At 35.5% G+C, this 15704-nt stretch overlaps 1 protein-coding gene across 6 annotated transcripts in view; it reads left to right on the top strand.

The window, feature by feature from the left end:
- Positions 1-15704, top strand: part of pde4d (phosphodiesterase 4D, cAMP-specific) — a 196192-nt gene that overhangs the window by 177272 nt on the left and 3216 nt on the right. For 5 of the 6 annotated variants that reach the window (XM_077222810.1, XM_077222811.1, XM_077222812.1 and 2 more), the window contains 9 exons: positions 3542-3654; positions 8575-8668; positions 9080-9255; positions 9896-9994; positions 10106-10270; positions 10395-10494; positions 11976-12130; positions 12277-12399; positions 14201-14383. In XM_077222810.1, coding sequence (XP_077078925.1) covers positions 3542-3654; positions 8575-8668; positions 9080-9255; positions 9896-9994; positions 10106-10270; positions 10395-10494; positions 11976-12130; positions 12277-12399; positions 14201-14383 — 1208 coding nt within the window. The remainder of the gene's footprint in view (positions 1-3541; positions 3655-8574; positions 8669-9079; positions 9256-9895; positions 9995-10105; positions 10271-10394; positions 10495-11975; positions 12131-12276; positions 12400-14200; positions 14384-15704) is intronic. The other variant, XM_077222815.1, reaches the window with a different exon arrangement.

Below are 15704 nucleotides of genomic sequence, written 5' to 3'. Positions count from 1 at the left end.
GTAGTGCCGAGCGCTCGCTGGATGATTAGCGTGAGCAGAATGTTCAGTCGCAGAGATAAAAAGCACCAGTGTTATAGATTTATTATATTGATTTGTACTAGAAGCAGTGAGCAGATGGAGACATTATACAAGACATTATACAATTTAACTCCCCATGCTGAGTTTAGATGTCATGTGACCCTGATGGGTGCTGAGTGTTGGATGACTGGATGGATTGCCAACGGCCATATACCGTAATGTAGATAAGGATGGAAGTGCCAGTGGCTAAAGATATGACCTGGTCACCACCAGAAGGTTCACCATTCTGGTGATAGTTAAGCAAGACATGTTGCACCAGAGAGAATCTCTCTCTCATAAGTGTGTTGTAAATCTCTGTGGATAAAAGAGCCAACTAAATGACAAATTAGTTGGGCTTGCTATGGCATAATTCCTAAAATCATGCAGCTTGTAAAAAAGTGGGGTGATCAGACTTTCACAGACAATAAAACAAGTGATTAATAGAGTTACATTGAAGCAGGGACCTGAGCCATATTTAGAGACCAGAATATCATAGGGGAAAAATTCTATGATCAATACATTTACATTTACATTTATTGCTTTAACTCATCAAAATAAGTTAAAGGGATAGTTCACCCAGAAATGAAAACGATTCCATGATTTCCTCACCCTCAAGCCATCCTAGGTGTATATGATTATCTTCTTTCAGACGAACACAATCGGAGATATATTTAACAAATGTACTGGCTCTTCCAAGCTTTATAATGGTAGTGAATGGGGGCCGGAATGCCTTCTTCTGGAAGCTAGTTATTGTAGCTAATAAAGTTTTAAATATGGATTTCTTTTTTAAAAAAACATCGCTTCGCTCTAGAAGGCCTTTATTAACCCCATGGAGCAGTATGGATTATTTATGAAGTATTATGATGGATGGATGCATTTTTTGGAGGTTTCAAAATCTTGCCCCCCATTAACTACCATTATAAAGCTTGGAAGAGCTACGATATTTTAAATATATATCTCTGATTGTGTTCTTGGGGGTGAGTAAATCATGGGATAATTAACATTTTTATGTGAAGTATCCCTTTAAGCAATTTTGAACTTTTTTTATAAGTTAAACGAGATTCTAGTCAGTTTAATGTAATTTACGTTGAAATGACTTAAAAATCCAAGTCAATTGTACTTAATTTTTTTTTTTTTTTTTTACTTGGGCCAGTAAGCAACCATCTAGCAACTTCACCATAGAACAGTGTTTTAAACTTTTTTGATGCCAAGGGCCCAAATACAGTATAATCAAACTGCAGAGGACCTGTTTTCTAAAATATAAAGGCAGCTATATATTTTAAGACTCCTTTTGTTTGTGTAAGAAAAATAAAGTGTCTTTATAAAGAGAACATGTTGTTTAAAATTAAGTAATTGGCATTCATGTTGTAAAGACATTATTGCGGTATTATCTGGAAAATATTATTATAATAAGTATCCATTATTATTCTAAATGTATTTAAATAACAGCTTTAACAATACATATTAGTCCAAAAGCTTTTTCCCCAAAATGTATTTCTTTGAAATTTCCTACAGACCCTATATTATGACCTTGTTTGAAACCTGACATGCTAAAAAACACCCTAAACCCCCTATAAACCGCTTAGCAAAGTACTTAAAACCACTAGGAACACGTTAGAACCCTCACAGCAACATTTTAGGAACACTCTAGAAACTGCAGGTTTGCACCAACAGGTATCAATCACTGTTCCCCGAAAATCTCAGTTTTCATTAGCATTAATCTGTTTGCCCTCTGAGTAGCAATTCACACAAACACACAATTTCTGCTCACAGTGGGGGAATAAAGACTTGATTGAACAAGATTAGAAGAGACTTTCATTGTAGATGTGTCTTTTTAAGGTAATTTTTTTGTAGAGTATCCAAATAAGTCCTCTTGCACAAGCAAATGCTGATGTTTTGGTGAGAAGTTTCTGGCTGACAAGGCAGTGAGAGCCTGTGACCTAGATTGAAGGATTCCAGTCCTGCTTTTCACCCCAGCTCTCCTGTCTATGGAGCCCGTGCCCTCTCATGGGCTGGTGTATGATGTCGCGCTAAGCACGAGAAGAATGTCATTGACGTCAGTGCAGTCTCTTTCAGAGAAAGTGGCACCCCAGCCCTGTGTACTTCACCACACATGCAGAGAGAGAGAGAGAGAGAGAGAGAGAGAGAGAGAGAAAGACACAGACAGACAATGAATAAGATCATGTGTGCTTTGTTAAAGCAATGTACATGTGGCATTTGTTTGTCATAGTAGTGTCAAGTAATCAACATGTCTAGCATAGCTGCACTGACGTCTGTTTTGTCAGTCTTTTGTTATTTAGTTTCTCTTATTTTTATGCCCTCATATGGTCATCCTTAACCTTTTCGAAAAGGCACATGCAACAAACGTTTGCGAATTTCCATAAACTCCATAAACCATAAAAAGCGTCTGATATAAGATAGCACAAATTTTGCAGGTCATAAATGGTTACATCTCTTCGAACTTGAGATGCTGACCACAATTTCAGTAGGAAATGATTTGCTGTCTTAATAAACATAAATCACAAAGCATGCTCTTTAAAAGCTGAAGCCCAACCAGCCTTTCTCAAAGCGTCAGCTGTGAAAGACCCAAGCTCCTCAGCTACAAAATCCTGTAAAGTTCATGCCGGGTTTTAGCTGTAGTCCTCTCTCTCCTGCATGCAGCAGCACTGGCAGGCTTCAGGCTTCTGTTTCAAGAGGAAGCTCGGCTCACGTTCGCCTAGCGACGCTCCACGGCTGCCCCGTGTTCATGCAGGGCATCCACCGCTCTGAGAAAAGAGGGCAGGCAGATGCGATCACCTTTGTTCTTTTGTGCGGCAGCTCAGCTTGAGGACTGGAGACAGGGACTAGTCACTCATCTGTTGGCGTCAACCTTCTGTATGCTTTGTATGCGTGTATGAGCGACTATGCGTGTACGTGTGTGTTATTGTTATGACACTATGCCTGTATGCTTTGTTATGGGCCGGATCACATGCTCCTAAGGGCCACCGCACACTACTCAGCTCTCTTGGATGCAGACCAGCATCTGTCACGCAGAGATGGGCCTGCCCACAGCAATGACATTCTCTCTGTCCCGACATGAGAGCTTTCACTCCGGGCTTCCCGAACATGTAGGACTATAGATTCTGCAGTCAAGCGCGTGTTTTCGTTTTGTTTGTAAGCAGTGTGAGAGTGTTGATTTGTGTGGCCCCTTTGTATGTTCTCTTAAGGGATATAGTGTTCCCCGCTTCTCACGAGATCTGACTCCCACTCCTCGTGCCTCGTCGGATTACAGCTCCGCTGTTTTTGGAAACCTTGTTTTTTGGCTCGATTTGGAGCCCCATCATTCACTGTGGAGGGCTTCAGCACAGCATGAAGAATCACCCATGCGTTCTGTCGGGATATCCCAACATGGCGGTCTACAGCAGTTTGGGCCCTCTGCTGGGAGCCTCAACTAGACACCTAAAGCATCTGAGATCTGACTCCTTGCCTCCTTCTGTTCCTCCAGAGGAGGCCTACCAGAAGCTGGCCACAGAGACCCTGGAGGAGCTGGACTGGTGCCTCGACCAGCTCGAGACCCTACAGACCAGGCATTCGGTCAGCGAGATGGCATCCAACAAGGTAAAAAAGCTCTAGGTGTCTTTATCTGCACTTTTGCTTGTTTAGGATTTCTGGGATGGTTCTGCAAGTTGATGAAGTGCAATTATTGATATCTCAGGTGTTCATATTCCACTCACAATCACAATTAGGGCTTGTATTGTCGATTTATAACTTTTTTTTATTATTCTATATATTCTTTTTATTTTATTTTTTATTTGAGATTTATTTTATTTTTATTATTTTATTTTAACAGTTTTAGGCTTTGAATATTTTTCAGTTGTGCACAATATTATATTGTGCTCTAATGCCTCAATATCAAATGACTTATTTAAGACTTGTTTATGTTATCACAAATGTTTGTTGTTGTTTGTTGATCCCAGTAGACCTTAACACCAGTAAATAAATATAAATATGCATCACATCTGACTGTGTTTGGTACTCCATCATACTGTGTTTGTAGCCTTAGATGTCAGTGTTGTGCATTGGTTCAAACATGAGGTAATCAGATCATGTAATAAAGAACTAAAGCGGTTAGCTGTTTTGAAGTGAAGTTGATTTCAGATCAGTTGGTGTCTTTTAACCAGTGCACTGTTTGCAATAACAGCAGCAGAATCGTCATTCAGGCTGCACTGAGCATGCCCACAGTCTCCAGCAAGGCCCTAGTACACATACAGCATGCTAATCAGCCTGTAGTGTGTATCTATTCTCGTCCAGTCCATTTGGCCACAGCACCTCTTAAAATAACAAAATACGAGATGCTTCTAATATTGCTTACACAACCAGTCTAAAGGTCCAACAGAGGTGACTAGACATAAGTAACAGAAGAGTAAAATACTCACATTTTCACATGTCTCACTTGAACGACCCCCCCCCCCCCATTTCCCAGTATCCATGGAAACGCACAAGGCCTGTCAGTTTGCTTTGTTGCTTTAGCTCAATAGCAATAGTGGCGTATTCCTTATAAAACTGCCTCACAGTCACCACGCAAGTGTTATATCCTATCCGACTGATATAAATAACACTGTTTTAGAACAGAAATAGCTACTGCTAATCTGTTATGAAAAAAATGAAAAATTATGTAGTACCTATTTTGTATGTATGTTGTGTATAGATGTCCAGGTGCCATTGTTTTCATGATTTATTAGCTGTCAGAATGTTCATATTGGCGCAGGTGCTTGAATACATCTTCCTTTTCAATTGTCGAAATCATTTCACCATAAGAATTCAATTTAGATATGTTTTATAACTCTGACTTTATAACTCTAAAGTGTAATTATAATACTGTATGTGGGGATTACTCTGTAAGATTGTGTTTCAATCAGAACTACACTTTTGTTTTGATCAAGCAGTGATCTGGGCAGCAAATTAGGCAAGATACATCATTTATGTATGTATATTTTAAGGCTAAATATGGATGATTTTCGAGAGACTCAAACATTAACATGCATTAACATGCACATGTGACCTTATACTGACAACAAACAATCATTTTAATAGTATACTATAATTAATACTATACCATAATTATAACAAAATATTATTTTATAATTGGTATTTTTTATATCTTTAATGTATATATAATGTTCTTTATATAATATTATAACATTCTATTAATACATTTATATATATATATATATATATATATAATTTTTATTAATCGTATGTTTATATTAACATGCTGTAATATTAACTATTTTATATTCTATATAATTCTCTATTTTATATATATACATATATATATATATATAAAAAAATTATCAATAGCATGTTTATATTAACATGCTATTATATTAACTATATATTGCTACAACCAAATCACATACAAGTAAATCTAATGCTTAAAAAATATCTACAATAATACAGTAAAAAGCATTTTATGTCAACATTTTATTTTTTTTTGTTTTGTTTTTTTAGTTCAGATTTGCATCTTTGAATCTGAGATTTGCATCTTTTTTAAAGCTGTATACAATGTTACGGATATTGGAAAAAGTCGACTTCTTGATACACCATAGTGATGCATCAAAGAAAGCTTAATGGCTTTGTTCAGTTTAGTCTGCTGCAGTGGTAATGTGCAATTCATATTAGAATAAGGATAATGTTATTTGGAACTATTATGTCATATTTTATAGATGTCAAAGCCCCCCTGCAAATTCAGAAGAAATAATGAATGAATGTTGCTTTTGATCTACAAGGCGTATTATTAAACTAGAGGGACGGATCCAGGAACAAATAATTATATAGGCCTGTCCCAGAAAACACATTTTCAAGAAATCACAGCTACAAATTGTGTGATATCTTCCCATTTTTAGCTCGGAGACGTGTTTTAACACCCTCTAGATGTTCCAACAATAGAAACACAGTCACCTCTGTCCGTATGGACCCTCAACAGCCTATTACCGTCGGCTCATCTGCTCCAGTAAAGCTGCAAATTACTCGGCATCCCACTAGTGGTACACAGGGACCAGAAGTGTGAAATAATCCCTGACCATGTTCTGTCAGCTCCACTGCCTCAGCTCTGTATTTGCTGCCGTGCTGTACGTTCTTCTGCCACCAGCTCTGTCCAGCTCAGTTTAAAGACAGGTTTTGCTACAATACCTCAGTCAGTGACATTTTTGGTCAGTTGCTCTCAGGGCACAGTGTGTTTTGTGGATTGTTGGCCATTCGAAGTCTGTAATTTAGTTATCATACATTTGGCCAAATAATTCAGTCCGCGGTCATACATTTGTTATATTTTGAATTTATTTATAAATTAATTATATAATTGTGTGTGTGTGTGTGTGTGTGTATATATATATATATATATATATATATATATATATATATATATATTCATATTACAATTAATATATATAGGCTACTTTATTTGCAAATAATTATATATATATATATATATTTATATATATATATATATATATTTATATATATATATAATTTAAAAATTAATATTATTTTATATTTAATGTATTCATTAATGTACAAGTGTACAAAATCAGTCATTTTTGTGATCAAAGCATAGGGCAGTCCAGTAAAAAGTCTGGGCCAGCCTTCTTTTTTTTCAGTTACAAGTCAAGAGAATAAACTTTTTGCTTTATTCAAGGGCTCATTACCAATTTATCAGGACAAATCTATAACGGCTTCATCAGTTTATTTTGTATCCCATATGGTCTCCATTGACTCCCCTCTGTGGATTTATGTGCATGAACTTTACTGAATATTTTATGAGTCTGGTTGACACAATGTTCACTTCCAAACATCACGTCATGTCATGAAGATTACCTCACCAATCCACACATACACGCGCATCTGTCCGCACACACATGCCCATAGTGGAACATGAGGTGAATACGCATTAATACAAACCACACATAATGACTGTGTGCCCTTTTGGGGAGCTATCTGCTGTATCACAGAGCTCGCGTACAAAAAACACATCCTCCAACTGAGCTGTAGACATCCAGAGGGTGAAGTGGGAGGGGTCCCTGGGAGCGAAGCACTCCCAGACGATTTACATGCCAGCTAAGCTCGGCCAATCGGCTGCACCGATGAGCTCATTCTAATCCGGAGATGCCTGATTGGTAGGGCTGCACTCAGAAACACTCTCACCTGAGTGATTGTGTGAAACGCAGCCTTATTTGGAAGCTGTTAACTGGGCATATTTTCCTTCCAAGGCGCAGGCATTTTTCAGTCTATTTAGTTTGAAGAGTGCGCAGCGTACGAGAAGAGAGAGATGCTATCAGACAAAGCCGTGGTTTCTTCACGCCCTCCTCTGTCTTTGATGGAATCTTGCCAGGTTTCTTAACAATGGAAAATGTCGTCCTGAGGAATGCCCTGGAATTTTTGGACTTTTCGGATGGGGTTTAGCCTAATATCGCAATGTTAGTTCAGTTGGATTAAAAAAGAAATGGGGCTTTGAGACCATCTGCACTGAGCATTTTGTGTTTGTCTTCGCTATCAGCCAGTGTTTTCTAATCTCATCTGCTATCTGGACTTACTCAATCAAAATGCCTGAGGCAAATTATTTGCTGTCAGTTTCTTGGGGGTACATAAAGGTGAGTTAATTAATCATGTAATACTGTATTCTTATAATGAATGGGGTTGGACAGGCTGCTATTGTTTATTATTGGTGTTCAGTATGTGGTTGAACAAAGAAAAAAGGCTGCATAAAGAACAGATTATGACAGGCAGATATTTAAATGAATTGATTTGTTAATTAATGGTAATTTTGTGTATGTGTATGTATGTATATATATATATATATATATATATATATATATATATATATATATATATATATATCTGCTGATTCTGATATATATATATATATAATGCAGAATTTATCATAATTATAGAATGTAAAAGACTATTCTTTACCTATTCTTTTGCTTCCACATTTTCATCTAGGCTGTATTACTATTTAAACCCAAACTACTATAAAAAGCACCAGCACAACATGTGATGTCACTTGTTTGTTTGTGCACATTAGCGAGTTAATTTTCGAGAATGCAGCAGTTTTTTTCTTCAGTTTGTTCCTGCAAATCTTGTTAGAAATGTGGCGTCTATCTGGTGTGACACAGCAGGTCGTTTTGACCTGACATTCTTAACAGTGTGAGAGGATGCATATGTTTTGGGTTGTTTTGGAGGACTTAGCCTTGAAATCGTGGCGTATCTACCGACTGATAGCGACACAGCTGACAAGGGAAAATCCGTTAAATTATCATAAAAAAGAGGTAAAATGGTGACTTGTTCAGCAATGAATTTTAGAGGGGGTGTTTCAAACAATAGCACAAAAATATTACACCTCCACACAAGATATTTTTACTTTGAATGAAAGTATTTTGTATAATGTATAATGTATTTTTAAGTATTTCTCCCCTTTTTTCCTTTTGCATTGGTCTAAATTGCAAAAAAAAAAAATAATTTTAATTGTTTATCTCTCAACAGTTCAAGAGGATGTTGAACAGAGAATTGACTCACCTCTCAGAGATGAGCCGATCTGGTAACCAGGTATCTGAGTTCATCTCCAATACATTCTTAGGTGAGTGTCCCACAAAAAAAATCAAAATCAAATATGGATGTTAACATTATGGTTCTACACTGAATGTATGTAATGTGGGAACATACATTGCACTTTTAAATGCATAATGGAGTTAAGAGAAATAGTGTTTTGACTGGAGAAGGGCAACTATGTGGATTTTTGGGGGTAACTCAGAGAACTAGGACAAATGAAGTGCTGATTATGAGCAAAAAAGCAGGTCAACAGCAGCTCTGTAGCCTGACGGGTGTGTAGCTGAATAATCAGGCCATAAGTAAGACCCTTACATGACCATAGCCCACCATTCATTCACAAAACTACAAATCAGTGGCTGTAATGACACATGCTGTGCTTTTACCCATGAGCACCTCTGATTTCTAGAACCTTCTCTGAGCACTTTCTGTGTTTCTGTAGACAAGCAACACGAGGTGGAAATGCCATCACCCCAGTCCCAAAAAGACAAGGAGAAGAAGAAAAGGCCGATGTCCCAAATTAGCGGCGTAAAAAAACTAACGCACAGTTCCAGCCTTACCAACTCTAACATCCCCCGGTTTGGGGTTAAAACTGAAACAGAAGATGAGCTGGCCAAGGTAAGTAAATATGCACTACCATTGTAATATTTGGGGACAGTAAGATTTAAGTGAGCAATTAAGATTAAAATGAATACTTTTATTCAGCAAGAAAACATTAAATTGGTCAAAAGTGCCAGTAAAGACATTAATAATGTTACAAAAAAAATGATTTCTAATAAATGCTGTTATTTTGTATTCATCAATGAATCCTTTAAAAAGAAATTCTCATGGTTTACAAAAAATTATTAAGCAGCACAACTGTTGTCAATATTGATAATAATGTTTCTGGAGCACCAAATCAGCATATTAGAATGATTTCGGAAGGATCATGGGACAATAAAGACTGGTGTAATGATGCTAAAAATTCATCTTTGCCATCACAGGAATAAATTACATTTTACAAAACACATTCAAATAGAAAAAAGATATTTTAAATTGTAATAATAGTTTACAATATTATGTTTTTTCTTTTATTTTTATCAAATAAATACAACATTTGTGAGCATAAGAGACATCTTTCAAAAGCATTAAAAAAATTGTACCGACCCCAAATTTTTGATTGGTAGTTTGTATAATTAAAAGACTATAAATAAGAGATTTACAGAAAACTGCAATATAGGACATCTAAATACATACGTTTCACTTTATGTCATTTCAGGAGCTTGAAGATGTAAATAAATGGGGCCTTAATGTCTTCAAAGTGGGAGAATTTTCTGGGAACAGACCTTTAACGGTTATGATGCACACAGTATTCCAGGTACTTTTCTTTACAGTATTGTCTCACTCAAGCTCAAGTTTGTTTGACTGTCTTTTTATAAGATGCTCCTGCTAACAAGAACAAACCATGTGGGTTGTCTTTCCACTGTAGGAGAGGGACTTGTTAAAGACGTTTAAAATTCCCCTCGACACGTTTATCACCTATCTGATGACTTTAGAGGACCATTACCATGCTGACGTTGCCTATCACAACAACATCCACGCTGCTGATGTCGCACAGTCCACTCATGTCCTGCTATCAACCCCTGCCCTTGAGGTACGATACGGCTGTCCCAGTATGCAGTGCTGCGAGAATGTCATTTCTTCTGATCGTTGAGTATTAAAGAAAGTGGATAATGATTTGAGATTTTAGAAAATCTGTCTGTGTCTGTTATTTTCAGGCTGTGTTTACAGACCTTGAAATTCTTGCTGCCATATTTGCCAGTGCGATACATGATGTCGACCATCCTGGCGTCTCCAACCAGTTCCTCATTAACACTAGTAAGTCTCTACCTCTCTACCAACATGAAACTATTATAAATGAAAGGTTGCCATACATGATGGACAACCACACAAGTGGACTGGGCAAAGTCTACTCTACCAATCCAAATATTTTGGATAATTCAGATTTTTTAAAATATTTTTTATGCTCATATTGATCAACAGTAAAAACAGTAATATTGTGAAATATTATTACAGTTAAAAAAATATATTTATATATAATAAATATATATATAAAAATATATATATTTATAAATTAATATAATTTAAAATGTGGTTTATTCCGTGATGGCAAAGCCTAATTTTCAGCATTACTTCAGGCTTTATCGTCACATGAAACATTTCTCATTATTGTCAATGTTGAAAAAACAGTTGTGCTGCCTAATATTTTTGTGCAAACAGTGATACACTACCGTTCAAAAGCTTTGAGTAAGTAAGATAAAAAAATAATTAATACTTTTATTCAGTTAGAATGCATATAATTAATCAAAAGCAACGTTAATAATGATACAAAAGATTTATATTTCAAAGATTTCCACAAAGCTATTAAGCAGCTAAAAGTTTAATAACAAGAACTTTATTAATAATTTAGTACCGATAATAATTGAGGATCATGTGACACTGAAGACTGGAATAATGGCTGCTGAAAATTCAACTTTGCATCACAAAACATATTTCACAATATTACTGTTTTTACTGTATTTTTAAACTAATAAATTTAGCCTTGATAAACATAAGAGACTTATTTAAAAACAAAAACATGATAATTCAAAATGTTTGACCTTATATGTACATACATCAAAAAAGCAAATCCTTTTCCTGTTGTATCCGTAAAGCAACATCACGTTGCTTCCAAAAGGCTCTTCGTAGAATTTATGTTTGTGCAATGTTTTTCACAGCTGTCAGAACCACTTTTAGCTTAATCACGTTGTTCAAAGTAGCGGACTCACTCAAAGACGAATCAATACGTGTTTAAGCTGTTGTCACGTGCGGCAAACGGTCAATCGGGCGGTTTTCACATGCTATCGATGCATGTGTTAGGTGGGCTACATGTGTCTGTGATTCACAAAGCTCACGTGTCCCACCCACACAGCCGGTAAAATCCCCTCAATGACTAATAGAGGGGCCAGTGGGGCTTGTCACAACTTGAACACAAGAGGAGGGATGCAGGTTGTTCCATACCTTCATGCTGCTGTTTTTAATCAGTGGAATACTAAATGAGACATTTTGATGAACCTTTGCGCTGTTCTGAAAGGTCAAGCTCCAAAAAAATAAAGCCCCATGAAAGTTTCATGAAAATGGTTCATATGACTTCATAAGTCTTCTGAAACCATACAGTAGCTTTGTGTAAAACTGAAAAATTTAGGTTACAACTAGGGAGTCCACATAGAAATACAAAAAGAGCAGATGAAATATAGTTAGTACAGTATATAATTATTCATGCTTCCTCTTTTCTCCTCACCCTCAATCTCTTCTCTCAGACTCTGAGCTGGCCCTCATGTACAATGATTCGTCTGTGTTGGAGAATCATCACCTGGCTGTAGGTTTTAAACTGCTGCAGGAAGAGAACTGTGACATCTTCCAGAACCTGACCAAGAAACAGAGACAGTCACTCCGCAAGATGGTCATTGACATTGTGAGTCATGATGTATCAATGATGTATCATTGGTCTATAAGTTAGCTGTCCTTTATCACACTCGGCTGTTTTTACAGCTTAATTTCAATGATAATTGTAATATGGAACTAAACATTGATGGATGACCATACATATTTTTTTTTCAGGTTCTGGCCACAGACATGTCTAAGCACATGAATTTGTTGGCGGATCTGAAAACCATGGTGGAGACCAAAAAGGTGACCAGTTCAGGGGTATTACTGCTGGACAACTACTCTGACAGGATACAGGTTCGTCCTTAATGCTTTTATTGCACTGTAGAGATCACAATAAAGATTATGATTTGAAAATCTGTGTAAAACTTTTTAAAAGATTTTATTTAATTCAATTTTATTTAAATGTTATTGAATATGTAATTATATAGTAAATTATATAAAATAAATATGTTTATAAAATTATATATATATATATATATATATATATATATATATATATATATATATATATATATATATATATATATTACACACACACACACACTCACCGGACACTTTATTAGGTACACCTTGAGTATAGTTAACTCATTTTCATGTTCAAGAAACCAGTTTGAGATGATTTGAGCTTTGTGACATGTACACTGTGGTCATAACGGGATGGACATGGTCTGCTATGCTCAAAATTGGTACTAAGGGGCCCAAGTGTGACAAGAACATACCTCCCACACCATTACACCACCAGCAGCCTGAACCGTTTATATAAGACAGGATGGATCATGCTTTCATGTTGTTTATGGCGAATTCTGACCCTGCCATCTGAATGTTGCAGCAGAAATTTCGACTCATCAGAACAGGCAACGTTTTTCCAATCTTCTGTTGTCCAATTTTGGTGAGGCCGTAGCCTTAGCCAATTGTAGCCTTAGTTTCCTGTTCTTAGTTGAAATGAGTGGCACCTAGTGTGTCTTCTGCTGCCGTTTCACTCAAAGAACTGCCACACACTGGATATTTTCACTTTTTTCGGACCATTCTCTGTAAACCATGGAGATAGTTGTGTGTGAAAATCCCGGTAGATCAGCACTTTCTGAAATACTCAGATCACCCCATCTGGCACCAACAACCATGCCACGTTCAAAGTCACTTAAATCACCTTTCTTCCCCATTCTGATGCTCAGTTTGAACTTCAGCAGATCATCTTGACCATGTGTAAATGTCTAAATGCATTGAGTTGCTGCCATGTGATTGGCATATTAGGTATTTGGGTTAACAAGCAGTTGAACAGGTGTACCTATTAAATTGGCCGATGAGTGAGTGTGCGTGTATGTGTATATATATATATATATATATATATATATATATATATATATATATATATATATATATACATATATACATATATACATACATACATACCTACATACATACATACATACATACACATATATATATATATATATATATATATATATATATATAACCATGGAAATTTGGCAGGAATAGTAAGTGTAAATAGTAAGTTTTTAAAGTGATGACCAAAACATTATTTGTTCATCCTTCAAAGATTACCCCCATTTATAAAACTAAAATTTAATTTAAGTTCAAGAGTTTCGTTAACACTTACTTTTTAATCTTAATATGAGACATAAAGAAGATATTTTTGTTTAATTTTTTTGTTTTGACTGGTAAAACTAATATAATTTGTTGTTTGCCTTAATAATGTGGATAAATAAATAAAAAACTGGTTTAAATTCAAACTTTTCTACTTGTCTTAGAAAACAAATGTCAATAATTATCGATACCGAGCGATATGAAACATTATATTGTGATCATTTTTTTAGCTAGATCGCACAACTCTAATATATAGTAATATAAAATACAGTAAAATATAGTAATACAATTATATAAAGAATATAAAATAATACAGCTAAGTTCTACAACTTTTTTATGTGGCTCCATCGGTTGATTGAGAGTCTGGGTCTATAAAGGTTAACAACCTCTGCTCTGTAGTATTCAACACCCTAATTTGAATATGATAATACACTTATGAATGTAAATATTAATAGGCATGCATAACTGGCTGATTTTGTCTGTATCTCAGGTCTTGCAGAACATGGTGCATTGTGCAGACCTCAGTAACCCCACCAAGCCTCTGCAGTTGTACAAGCAGTGGACAGACCGCATCATGGAAGAGTTCTTCAGCCAGGGGGACAGAGAGCGTGAGCGCGGCATGGAGATCAGCCCCATGTGTGACAAGCACAACGCTTCAGTCGAGAAGTCACAGGTAAGGCAGCTCAGGAGGAATAAAATAAAGAAACATTCAATATATCAAGCTTATATATATATATATATATATATATATATATATATATATATATATATATATATATATATATATATATATATATATAGTGCTTAGCATGAGTCAACACACAAGTTGACTAAAAAGAGGAATAAAAAATCATCTTTTGGAAATTGATCTTAATGCCTTAATTAAAAAATGAGGAAAAATCCAACCTTTAAGGACACCAATTTTCTTTGTGAATTAATAATGTATCGTAAATAAATAAACGTTCTTCCTTAAAATACAGGGTGCATAAGTCAGGACACCCCTATGTTAAATTCCCATAGAGGCAGGCAGATTTTTTTTTTTAAAGGCCAGTTGTACTATACTAAGGATCCAGTATACTATGTATCCTGATAAAGTTCCCTTGGCCTTTGGAATTAAAAAAGCCCCACATCATCACACACCCTTCACCATACCTAGAGATTGGCATGGTTTTATTTCAGTTAGCCTAATAGCTGGTTTGATTTGCACTGAAAGATGATCTTATGGAAAATACCCCATGCCAATCTCTAGGTATGGTGAAGGGTGTGTGATGATGTGGGGATATTTTAATTCCAAAGTAATCCATAATTCCAAAATGTATTTATTTACAATACATTATTCATTCACAAAGAAAATTGGTGTCCTTAAATGTTGGATTTTTCCTAATTTTTTTTAATTAAGGCATTAAGATCAATTTCCAAAAGATGATTTTTTATTCCTCTTTTTAGTCAACTTTAGCATGGGTGTGTTCACTTATGCTAAGCACTGTAAAGTATATACTATATATATTGTGATTTAATAATTCATGCATAAAATGGTTAACATGTTTGATGATGTACATAAGCAATCAAATTTTAAAGTTCCTTGTGTTCACCAAGACTGCATTTTTTAGCAATAATACAGTAAAACGTAATATTGTGAAATACAGTGATACTTAAAATAACTGTTTTCTATTTAAATATATTTTAAAATGTAGTTTATTCCTGTGATGCAAAGCTTTATTTTCAGCATCATTACTCCATTCTTCAGTGTCACATGATCCTTCAGAAAAAAAATCTAATATGCTGATTTGCTGCTCAAGAATCATTTCTCATTATTATCAATGTTGAAATATTTTGCTTAATATTTTTGTGGAATCATTTTTTACAGGAGTCTTTGATTAATTCACAGTTCGAAATAACAGCATTTATTTGAAATTGATTTTTTTTTAAACATTATAAATGTCTTTACTGTCACTTTGATCAATTTAATGTCCTTGCCGAAAAGTATTAACATC

Source organism: Siphateles boraxobius, unplaced genomic scaffold, assembly GCF_051911475.1.
Source record: "Siphateles boraxobius isolate OS27281-9 unplaced genomic scaffold, OSU_SipBor_1 9, whole genome shotgun sequence".
NCBI lineage: Eukaryota > Metazoa > Chordata > Actinopteri > Cypriniformes > Leuciscidae > Siphateles > Siphateles boraxobius.
The sequence above is the reverse complement of the archived record's forward strand: the minus strand, read 5'-3'. Positions and strand labels throughout refer to the sequence as shown.